At 39.5% G+C, this 12,527-nt stretch overlaps 1 protein-coding gene across 7 annotated transcripts in view; it reads left to right on the forward strand.

The window, feature by feature from the left end:
* The window catches only part of WIPF2 (WAS/WASL interacting protein family member 2), a 50,591-nt gene that overhangs the window by 15,893 nt on the left and 22,171 nt on the right, over positions 1–12,527 (forward strand). For 2 of the 7 annotated variants that reach the window (XM_042915610.1, XM_042915611.1), the window contains exons 2-3: positions 7,554–7,593; positions 11,097–11,228. In XM_042915610.1, the coding sequence (XP_042771544.1) occupies positions 11,166–11,228 (63 nt within the window). In that variant the 5' untranslated portion in view covers positions 7,554–7,593; positions 11,097–11,165. Of the gene's footprint in view, positions 1–7,553; positions 7,594–8,466; positions 8,996–9,016; positions 9,740–11,096; positions 11,229–11,436; positions 11,508–12,527 lie in introns of those variants that run through there. The other 5 variants (XM_042915614.1, XM_042915609.1, XM_042915608.1 and 2 more) reach the window with 4 other exon arrangements.

The raw sequence follows: 12,527 nt of genomic DNA on the forward strand, positions 1-12,527 counted from the left end.
CTAATACATATTACATTAAGTAGTATGTGAATAAGTACACTTCTGAGTTTATGTTTTTAGGGCTTTAAAAAAATCTAAGACAAGAGGAAAGAGTCATATTAGGGGAAAAGCTGCATCATGGGATGTGTACTTCCGTTTCTTGTTAGAGAAATTATATAGACAGGATTTCCACATACAGTTACGTATCTTTCTTCTGCCTCTTTCCTTTTCTCTTTCAAGGTTGTGTACTGCATATAACAGTGAAAAGTCATTGATGTAGAGAGTAAAAATCCAGCTTTAGTGGTAGAAATTGTAGGATTTTCAGTTTAAATATTCACAGTGTGTATGTGATTTTTTTTTTTTTTAATTACTTGTTTTGGATCAATCCTATTTGCTGCATAGTTGGATTTCCATGATGGAAAATGCCTACAGTTGGAAGAGTGATTTTTTTTTCCCTTCATGGAGTAACCTTGGAGTTTTAATTAATTCTGTCTGTATGCATGATAGAAATCTGTTTCACCAGTTTTGACTGAAGTGAATTTCAAGGGGAAGGTAGCACCTTTTCCATTGAGAGAAGAGGGCTGTGGATTATTTTTAAAGCCTTTTTTCAGGTTGGTCTGTTTCCTTATGTTTTAGAGAAACCAAAATGCTTTAGTGGAAACCCTCCACTGTATTCTATCCTAGAACACATGAAGGAGTGTTCATAATTCTGTGTTGACATCAGTTCCCACATAATTATAGGAGCCTGTTGTTCGTTAGTCTCCTGGAGTGGCATGTGAATACTCTTAGGTAGCTCCTGGCACTTTTCCCATGTTGAAGTTCTTTCGTTTGGCAACTGGATGCCATTGTGTTTACTGGGGTAATGAGCTCCTACCTCACCATACTGTATTGCTTTTCAGGAGCAAAATTGAAGGGCAGGTGGATAGGCAGACAGATTATCATTAGGTGATTTTTAACCCTGGGAAGCTTCCAGTTAGTGTCTAGGTCCCTAGTTGTGCTTAAACCAAGAGATCAAGTACAGTCTATGGGATTAATGAGATAACCAATTGAACTTGTTTACTCTGGGCGTGAAACTATTGGTTGGTTTAAACTTCTTTAGTATAGGCATGTTGGATGGAGAAGGATACTACTTTAAAAAAAATTTTTTTTTTAATGTTTATTTATTGTTGAGAGAGAGAGACAGAGTGCGAGTGGGGGAAGGGCAGAGAGAGACACACACACAATCCGAAGCAGGTTCCAGGCTTCGAGCTGTCAGCACAGAGCCCGATGTGGGGCTCGAACTCACAAACCATGAGATCATGACCTGAGCTGAAGTCGGATGCTTAACCAACTGAGCCACCCAGGTGCCCTGGGATACTACTTTTAAGGGATTTGGAGAATGGCATGTAAGGCCTCAGATTTCATCTTCTACTACTCTTGTCTGTATTCTATTCTAGCTACCCTGGCTTTCTTACTAGTTCTCTGACATGACAAGCTCATTCTCATCTCAGGGACTTTTTACTTGCCATTTTAAAATTCTTTTTGGAATACTCTTTCCCTAGATGTTCATAGGAGTTGTGTGCTCACGGAGAGACTTCTTTGTGGAGAGCCAGCCCCTCTCCCTGCGACCCTGTCTAAGAGAACACTCCATCATACTCCTAGTTTCAGCCTTTCTGATTCTCTTTTTTAAATTCTTTTTATCAGTAACTGAGATACGAGATTGTATTTGTTTCCTTGTTTATCTCTTCTAGAACATAAGCCCCAAGATTGTAGAAACTTGTTCAGCCTCTAGAACTGAGTTTATCAACCTCAGCATTATTGATGTTTTGAACTAGATGATTCTTTGTTGTAGGGGACTGTCCTATGCATTATAGAATGTTTTTATCCACTAGAAGCCAGGAGCACCCCCCTAGTCATGACAGTCAAAAATGTCTGTAGACATTGCCAAATGTCTCCTGGGGGACAAAATCATTCCAGCTTAGAATCATTGTTATAGAACAGTGCTTTGGTTCCTAGTGAATACTTAAGAAATATTTATTGAGGACGCCTGGGTGGCTCAGTTGGTTGAGTGTCCGGCTGTTGATTTTAGCTCAGGTCATGATCTCACAGTTTGTGGGTTCAAGTCCTGTGTCGGACTCTGTGCTGACAGTGCAGAGCCTGCTTGGGATTCTCTGTCTCTGTCTCTCTCTCTCTCTCTCTCTCTCTCTCTCTGCATGCATGCTCTCTCTTCTCTCTCTCAAAATAAGTAAACTTAAAAAAATATTTATTGAATGGATCAAGTGATGGGTGCTTAATAAATATCATTGGGTGGTAGATGAATTCATGAATGATTGAATTTAACAAGTTAAAAAAATTTCAAACACTGAACTACACACAGTCCCGTGTTTCTTCCTTTCCTGTTTTTCATAGATATCCATTCTTTTTTCTGTTTCTGGCACAATGTCCATCCTTTACTTCTTTTTTTCTACCACTCTTGTTTGCTCTTTCAGACAGTGTTACTCTTTTTTTTTTTTATTTAATTATTTATTTTTTTAAATTTACATCCAAATTAGTATATAGTGCAACAATGATTTCAGGAGTAGATTCCTTAGTGCCCCTTACCCATTTAGCCCATCCCCCCTCTCACAACCCCTCCAGTAACCCTCAGTTTATTCTCCATATTTATGAGTCTCTTCTGTTTTTTCCCCCCCCTGTTTTTATATTATTTTTGTTTCCCTTCCCTTATGTTCATCTGTTTTGTCTCTTATTAAAGTCCTCATATGAGTGAAGTCATATGATTTTTGTCTTTCTCTGACTAATCAGACAGTGTTACTCTTAAATTTACTTTTGTTCAGTTCAGCACATTACTACTGAACACTTTGTGCTGTAAAGTAATAAAAAAGAAAACTATAGAAAGATGCAGTGCTGTCTGTGCTTAAGAGCTCATTGGGTTAGGGGGTATGTGCAACTCTTGATATCACGGTTGCAGGTTTGAGCCCCATGTTAGGTATGGAGATTACTTACAGATAAAATCTTTATTTAAAAAAAAAAGAGCTCATTGGGTTAAATGGACATATATATATGAAATGTTCCTCTAAATTTAATTCTTAGTTTAGAGTAATGTCTACATGGGTACTAATGGGCCAACACAGATTATTTGAGTCAGTAGTAAGTGCTTATCAGAATGGGGTGAAATTACCGATGAATTTGGAATGTAGTTTCAACAAAAATCTATCCATTCACTTTTTACTTTTTTTTTTTTTTTTTTTTAAAGTAGGTTTCATGCCCAGTGCGGGGCCCAACATAGGGCTTGAATTCAAGACCTGAGCTGAGATCCAAGAATCAGATGCTTAACCAACTAAACCACTCAGGCACCCCTACTTTTTACTTATTTTTATTTGTTGCAGTTACCCTTGGTTTTTTGCTATTCTTTTTTGTCTAAAACCTTATTGAGAAATAATACGAAATGGAGTTGTTCATTTTGAACTTGTTTGAGGTAAATGTTTCTAGGGTTTGTTGTGTGATTATGAACATTGGATTCATCAATGGGTTTTTAATGTCTATGCTTGGAAAGTCTTGCCACCCCACCTACCTGGGTTATTGAAGCCTTATTAGGTAATGCTGTAGTTTCTTCTGACTCAGATTAAAGTACACCAAACAAAAACTGCATTCTGCATTTGTGACTTTGTCTCGGGGCAGCTGATTTTCTATTTCTGCCAAACATCTATTGTTCCATGTCTGATACTATTAGATTTATTTTGCTTTGAACTGTTGGATCAGAAGAATTCCATTGAGGGGAATGTCTGGAACCTTTCCTCTTGAAGACAAAACTCTCTTTTCTTTAGATGATTTGGAGACAGAGTAGGCAGAGTATTGGTCTTTTAAAGAGTATCTTGAAATGTCTCTTTTATCTATCTCTCGGCTTCTTTATACTAGGGAGAGGTTTAATAGGATAGTAAAGAATTGAACATGTTTGGGGCACTGGGTGGCTCAGTCGGTTGGGTGTCTGACTTCGGCTCAGGTCATGATCTCACAGCTCATGAGTTCGAGCCCCAATGTCAGGCTCTGTGCTGACAGCTCAGAGCCTGGAGCCTGCTTCGGATTCTGTGTCTCCCTCTCTCTCTCTCTGCCCCTCCCTGCTCATGGTCTGTTTCTCTCTCTCTCAAAAAATAAATAAACATTAAAAAAAAAAAAAAAAGAATTGAACATGTTTTTAAGAAAGGGGAGAGGGGCTCCTGGCTGGCTCAGTAGGTAGAGCATGTGACTCTTGATCTTGGGGTTGTGAGTTTGAGCCCCACATTGGGCATAGAGAGTACTTAAAAAAAGAATTTTCTTATTGACATCCCAAATTCATATTCGTTTAACTGATTCTTGTAAGGCAGAAGGTAAGGCTCTTGAGACTTTGCTGAGGGAGGCAGCCTACTTTTTAAGGTCAGTTTTTTTTTTCCCTTGTGGGATTTTGTTGGGTACTTCAGTACAAAAACTGTAATTTACAAGATAATCAAAGGTGAGATGAAAGGAGAGTGCTGTTACTTAAGGTCTCTTAGAATGAAAGTACATGGCATTAAGATTTAAAATTAAAAACCTTTTTTCTTTTAAAAATAACTTGTAATTGAGACTTGAGGGTTTTTTTTTTTTTTTAATGTTTATTCTTTTTTTTTTTTTTTTTTTTTTTTTTTTTTTTTTTGAGAGAGTGTGAGCAGGAGAGGGGCACAGATAGAGTGGGATAGAGGATCTGAAGCAGGCTCTGTGCTGATAGCAGCAAGCCCAATGCAGGGCTTGAACTTATGAACTGTGAGATCATGACCTGAATCAAAGTCAGATGCTCAACTGACTGAGCCACCCAGGTACCCTGAAACTTGAGTTTTATAATAATAGCAGAATGCCATTTCAATAAAGGCCCCAAATGGTAGTGGTAACTAGAATATCTCTGAGATTATTTTAAGTATATGAAAATAGCAACAACTAAATTAGATTCTTCATTTATCAAATGTGAAAAGTTGATGTCTTTTTTTTCTTTTTATATATAGAGAGAATGCATGCAGAGGGAGAGAGAATCTTAAGCAGGCTGCATGTCCAACACAGAGCCCAAGCTCAATGCAGTGCTCAATCCCATGACCCTGGGATTGTGACCTGAGCTGAGATCAAGAGTTGGATGCTCAACTGACTGAGCCACGCAGGAGACCCTAAATTTTTTTTTTTAAGTAGGCTCCATGCACAGCATGGAGCCAATATGGGACTTGAACTCACAACGCTGAGATCAAGAACTAAGCTGAGATTAAGAGTCAAACACTCGGGGCGCCTGGGTGGCTTAGTCAGTTGAGCGGCCGGCTTCGGCTCAGGTCATGATCTCACGCCGTGAGTTCAAGCCCCGCGTCGGGCTCTGTGCTGACAGCTCGGAGCCTGGAGCCTGTTTCGGATTCTGTGTCTCCCTCTCTCTGACCCTCCCCCATTCATGCTCTGTCTCTTTCTGTCTCAAAAATAAATAAACGTTAAAAAAAAATTAAAAAAAAAAAAGAGTCAAACACTCAACTGACTGAACCACCCAGGCGCCCTGATAGCAACTCAGCATTTTTTTTTGTTAACACCTTATTTTTAAGTAATTACACCCAACATGGGGCTCAAATTTACAACCTGGAGATCAAGAGTCTCGTGCTCTACTGATTGAGCCAGCCAGGAGCCCCTTCAATGTCTTTGTACTCAGGAAGTTTGCTCTTACAAAATACGTATTTGGAATGAAACATTAGGAAATTGAATAGAAAACTAGGTTTTGTCTTTTGAGGAACAGAAGAGAGTGCATTGCTTTTTAAAAGTGCGTTGTTTGAATTTTATGAAGACTTATCTCTGAGTTCTGTGATAATTTTGACATCAGAAAGATTTGAAATACTGCTTTCTGAACTCGATTTAAAAGAAACGGACTCCTGAGGATGTGAATGAAAAGCTTATTCTGTCATGGTTTTTGAGGTAGAAGGGCTTACAAAGGGAATGAGAACTTGTGTGTTGATGAACTGGAGGCAGCCTCACAACATTTCTGAAAATCAAGTACTCTGAAGAGCACAGATGGTGAGGTTTTATAGTTCTCATTTAAAAGATCAGAAAGGAAAGACTTAAAATTCTGTAGAGAACCCTCTTTTTAGGTTTAGGTTTAATCTCAGGGTTGTTAGTTTTTAAAAATTGCAATAGACGGTGCTTCTGGAAGGGCTGGAATTTGTCCTTTGTTTAAAAGTAGCTGGCCATGGGGCACCTGGGTGGCTCAGTCAGTTGAGCGCCTGACTCTTGATTTTGTCTCAGGTCATGATCCCAGGGTTTTGGGATTGAGGCCCAAGTGGAGCTTGTTTAAGATTCTCTCCCTCCCTGCCTCTCTCCCCCGCTTGCATGTGCACACTCCTACATGCTCTCTTTCTATAATAATAATAATAATAATAATAATAATAATAAATAAATAAATAAATAAATAAAAGTAATTGGCCACTAAAACTTGTTATTCTGTTACAAAACTTTAGGAACTGTTTTGGTTCACTTGTTTTTAACTAAAAGCAGACCCTCTACTTTGGCTTAGTGATTGTTATCCATCTTAAATTAGCTTGAATAAAGCTTTTGGGGATTTTCAGGGAAAGGAATGTTGTATTAATGTAAATTTACTTAAGTTGGGCTGCTCTTGGGAAACCTAGAGAGAGCTGTTTGTATTCTGTTAATAAAATAGAAATTTGGAGTGGGTTGAATTTTCATTTGGGGAAAATACTAGAAAATTGTTAAACCAATTTCCAGCAGAAATGATTTCCGTGGCGATTAACAAAATTGCGGGAGATCAGAAGGGCTGGTGTTGAGTCCTAATTCTGCAGTTTACTCCAAAGTGATCTTGTGCAATGCCCTTACTTAGATCAGTCTTTTTCTCTAGTGTGCATGCATGCATGCAATTGTATCCACTCCTGGAGCTTTAGTGTCCTTACCTGTAAGATGGAAAGCAGTGATACCCTACCATAGCATATTGTTGTATAATAAGTGTCAATAATAGGAGCATGTCACGCATGCAGTCTATGGAGGCAGAAGAAAGGTTGAAAGCCATACTGGTTGTCAACACTAAAATCTGTCACATGATGGTGATTTTTTTTTTTTTAATGGATCTATTTTGAAGTTGGAGTTTGAATTGAGCCTATTTTATTAAAAAAAAATTTTTTTTTTAACGTTTATGTATTTTTGAGACAGAGCATGAATGCAGGAGGGTCAGAGAGAGAGGGAGACACAGAATCTGAAACAGGCTCCAGGCTCCGAGCTGTCAGCATAGAGCCCGACGCGGGGCTTGAACTCACGGACGTGAGATCATGACCTGGGCCGAAGTCGGACACTCAACCGACTGAGCCACCCAGGCGCCCCGAATTGAGCCTATTTTAAAAGAAGGTGTTTGTAACTGTGTAATTAATATAACTAGTCTTTTCCAGTAGATTGCTTTATAGAAAAGATATGCCTTGCTAGAGAATTTCTATTTTGCCTAATAAATGATGGTCACTGTAAGGCATAAGGTTGTTCTTCTAGATCACTCCTTACTTTGTAGCATGTAGGTTGGATCACTTGTGGATATGAAAAGAATTAGAGATTTGTCTGAATCTCTTTTCCAGGTCATTCTAGGAGACCATTTCAGTCATGGCAATGGCAAAGGTAGGTAGAACTGGGAACTCAGAAAAGGCAAGAATTGAGGTGACTGGAATTAGTTGAAAATGTTTGTTTCTGAGTAGATTATTATTTTTGCCTATTGTTTACTGTTAGCTTTTAATTTTTTTAACTTTATTTATTTTGAGAGAGGGTGTGGGGGTGGGGTGGGGGGGGAGAGAATCCTAAGCAGGCTCTGTGCTGTCAGCACAGAGCCCAATGGGGGGCTCTATCTCACAAACCATGAGATCGTGACCTGAGCTGAAATCAAGAGTCAGACACTTAACCGACTGAGCTATCCAGGCACCCCTGCTAGCTTTTTAAAAGAATGTTTTGGGGGCGCCTGGGTGGCTCAGTCGGTTAAGCGTCCGACTTCGGCTCAGGTCATGATCTCACAGTCCGTGAGTTCGAGCCCCGCGTCGGGCTCTGTGCTGACAGCTCAGAGCCTGGAGCCTGCTTCAGATTCTGTGTCTCCCTCTCTCTCTGACCCTCCCCCGTTCATGCTCTGTCTCTCTCTGTCTCAAAATGAACATTAAATGAACATTTAATGAACATGTCTTTAAATGAACATTAAAAAAAAAAAAAAAAAAAGAATGCTTTGGGGGAACTGGCAGAGTGAACCCAGAAAATTCAAACAGAAGAAAATTTTTTCATCTCTGTAATCTTTATTTTAAATTTGCATTCCCCCTCCCAATTACAGGTAGATCGTGAGGATTTACTATTTTGGTCAATTTTAAAAAATATTTTTGTTTTTTATATTCTAGAGACAGCCAAGGTGGGGAGAGGGGCAGAGGAAGAGAGAGAGAATCTTGAGCAGGCTCCATGCTCAGCGCTCCATCCCACGGTCCTGGGATCATGACCTGAGCCGAGATCAAGAGTCAGACACTCAATCGACCGAGTCACCCAGCCTCCCCTATTTTAATCAGTTTTTAAAGCCCAGTATGTTAGATCCCTGGCAAAGAAAAACTAGACTTAGCTTTGAAACAGAAATGGTGTTTCCCTTGGAGAACAGTCAACTTCTTGATTCTTGCAGTGAGTTCAGACACCATTTCCCATGGGAACCATCTAGCCAGAGTACTGTCCAGTTTTGTGATTGGAGCAAAAAGCTCTGTTGGGCATCCAACCTATAGTGGCATTACTGGAAGGGTTGGGATTTTGAAGACTTTCATAGTCATGTTTCTAATCAAATTCGAACCACCTCTAAAGATTTTTAGTTTCTTAGAACCTTTGAAATATTTGCTCTTTATTTTCATCACTGAGGAAGTGTTTAAATGGTTTTGAGAATACTGAGAGAAGTGTTTAAGTCATATCCTTTATTCACAGGGAAATTGTGATCACCCTTGTAAAGAGTTCAGAACCAACCCTCCTCAAGTGGATTGTCATGCTGGTTTGATCTTTTAAACTTGGCTTGGTACACATGGTCTCTCATCTGTGCTAGGGGCTACCTGTGAGATTTCTTGGGTCATAATCTAATCACCTTGCTTTTCTGGAAGCAGTTCTTTCATGGATTAATTGGTGAAGTTGTACCTTTCTTGTCATCTGTAATTTGTACTCTCAGTGCTAATACTATTTTGGCTTTGATTTTTGGGGGAGAGAGGGTCAAGAAGTGGGATTTCCTTGGGACAAACTTCTTGGGGAAGTTTTGCTCTTGAGTTTTGGTTTTATCTTTGCCCCCTACTTTAATGTCTTAAAGTAAGACATTTCCCTGGTTTTAATCTCATTTGTAAAATGAGGATCACTTACAGACTATAATAATTGGGGGACAGCTGTATAGTTTTTCGTGTGTGTCCTGAGAAGTAGCCAAATTCTCACATGGTGTTTATGCTCTGATCAGATTCCAAGGATGTGAGTATAGTAGAGGTCAGTAGACTGGCCAGTGAGTCAGATCTGGGCCGTGGTCTGTTTTTCTATGACCTGTGAATAAATGGTTTTTGTATTTTTAAAATGTAAAAATGTAGTTTTAAAATGTAAAAATCAAGAGTGAGAAGATACGCCACAGACTGGGAGAAAATATTTGCAGAAGACACATCTGGTAAAGGACTGTATCCAAAACAGACAAAGACTCTTAAAACTCAACAATAAGAAAACAACCTTATTAGAAACTGTGCAAAAGACCTAAACAGACACCTCACCAAAAAAGATACACAGATGGGAAGTAAGCATATGAAAAGGGTTTTAACTTCATACGTTATCAGGGAATTGAAAATTAAAACAGTGAGATAGTGCTACTACACACCTATCTAAAACACTGACAGCACCAAATGCTGGCAGGGATGTGGAGCAGCAGGAACTCTCATCCATTGCTGGTGGGAATGCAAAATGGTGCAGTCACTTGGAAGACATTTGGGCAGTTTGTTATCCAATGTAGCTCTTACCATATGATCTGGCAGTCACACTCAGTGGTATTTACTCAAATGAGCAAAAAATTTATGTCTACGTGAAAACTTGCACAAGAATATTTATAGCAGCTATATTGATAATTGTTAAAACTTGGAAGCAGCCAAGGTGTCTTTCAGTAGGTGAATGGATAAACAAGCTGTTGCACATGAAGACAGTGGAATATTATTGAGCACTAATAAAGCTATCAAGCTATGAAAAGGCATGGAAGAAACTTAAATGCATATTACTAATAGAAAGAAGCCAATCTGAAAAAGGCTACGTATCATATGATTCCAACTATATGACATTCTAGAAAAGACAAAACTATGGAGACAGTAAAAAAGAGCAATGGTTAGGGGAAAGGAGGGATAAATAGGCAGAGCACAGATTTTTAGGACAGTGAAACTATTCTGTATGATGCTACAGTGGTATGTAGTTGTCATTACACATTTGTCCAAACAAAATACGTCACCAAGAGTAAGCCCTAATGTAAACTATGGACTTTGGTAATGAGGTGTCCGTTGTATCAAATGTTCCACTGCAGGATGTCGATAACGGAGGCTGTGTATGTGTGTGTCAGGGGAACAGGAATATATGGGTACTCTCTGTACTGTCTGCTCAATTTTGCTGTCAACCTAAAACTGCTCTTTTTTTTAATGTTTATTTTTGAGAGAGACAGAGTGCAGGTGGGGAAGGGGCAGAGAGAGAGGGCGACACAGACACAGAATCTGAAGCAGGCTCCAGGCTCTGAGCTGTCAGCCACAGAGCCCGACGTGGGGCTCGAACTCATGAGCCATGAGACCATGACCTGAGCCGAAGTTGGACACTTAACTGATTGAGCCACCCAGGTGCCCCTAAAACTAGTTTGTTTAAAAATTTTTGCCAAAATAAAATCAAAGAATAAAATGTTACAGAGACCATAGGTGGCCTATAAAGCCTAAAATATTAATATTTCTTACCTGACCTTCTACAGAAAATATTTACCGAACCCTAGACTATATCACAGAAGAACTAGGAGAAGAGTTGCTTGGTTTCTCTCTGGTATCCTGTCCTGCCTGGTCCCCTAAGTCCCCCTGAGTACTCAGTGTCTCTGATGGCAGAGTTGTTCTTAAGAATTTCCATTTCATTTGCAGGTATATGAGTGACCTAAAGCTGCAAATTAAAACGGAGAGAAAGCAGTATCAACTGCGAGCAGGGCAAGGATGCCAATTCCTCCTCCCCCTCCACCACCCCCTGGTCCTCCTCCACCTCCCACTTTTAATCAGGTATGTACTTCTTCCACCTGGCTATCTCAAAACCTTAATGGATACTTAGGGCTTCCTGGTGTAAGACATGGAGTACTCAAAGATACGTGGCATAGAAAGATGGAGAAAAAAATGCATGAAGTCTCTCCTCATTAACTGTTTCTGATTCTTGAATGGTCCTCTTAGGACTATAATGGCTTATCTTGGTTTTTTTTTTGGCCGGGTTCAGTATAAATGGAGATTTGGACAAGTCACATCAGAACAGGAACTAGTCTTTTGCCCCAAAACTATTCTACAAAGGTGAGCACAGCATTTCTCTGGCATTGTTGAGAAAAGGGACGGCAACTCCTGGTTGTTACTTGCTACTGTTTCATCTCCTTTTCTTCCACTCCAAACCAGTTCATCCTAAGGCCAAGTCCATTAAGTCTACTACACCATCAAAAAAGAAAGGAGTTTCCAGAAAATATTAGTACGAAGACTTAAAGGTTTGATAACAGAAGGAAAAAAAAGCAATGTGGCTTCTGAACCGAAGAGGCAACCATGTTTACTCTATGTGGATTGTGATATCTGGTGTTACGTGAGAAAGAAGCAACTTGGGTGCTTTCTCTCTCTCTCTCTCTCTCTCTCTCTCTCTCTCTCTCTCTCTTTTTTTAAGTAATTTTTACACCCAACGTAGGGTAGAATTCAAAGATCAAGAGTTTCATGCTCTACCAACTGAGCCAGCCAGGCATGCCTGCTTTATCTCATTTTTGTAAAATTTTAAAGCAAAAGAAACTTGAGGGAATGAATATCGTGTGTGTGTGTGTGTGTGTGTGTGTGTGTGTGTGTAGCAGATGAGAAATAGTGCCTGAAAGTGTCGGTGTAAGTGTGTCTTAGGTATTTAACAGATGAGAGGTAGTACCCCTAAGGAGGCAAAGTGACTTGCCTAGCTAATTTATTTTAGAACTAGGACTAGAGTTCAGGTCTGCCCACTTGTTTTTTTTCCGTAAGTTCTGGTTTTCAGACATTTTGTTGGAGGGTATGTATGAACCCTCTTTCTGGATGAAATTTTATGTGGAAGCCCAGTAAGTGAGATGGAAAGCAGAGCTGCTCTGGTCATAGTGGGATTCAAGGACCCAAAGTATATCCTTGGATCTGTATAACTTCCTGGGTTAATGCTCTGCATCATGCTGTCTTAGTCATTTACTCAGTAGCCTTTTGTTGTGTACTTGACCATGTCAGAGACTTGGCTTGGCATACAACTTAGAAAATCCAGATAATTTTACTCCATACTTCTTTCTATATCGCGTGACTCTTTCCCAATAAGATTTATTTATGTAA

This window comes from Panthera leo, chromosome E1 (assembly GCF_018350215.1).
Source record: "Panthera leo isolate Ple1 chromosome E1, P.leo_Ple1_pat1.1, whole genome shotgun sequence".
Taxonomy (NCBI): Eukaryota; Metazoa; Chordata; class Mammalia; order Carnivora; family Felidae; genus Panthera; species Panthera leo.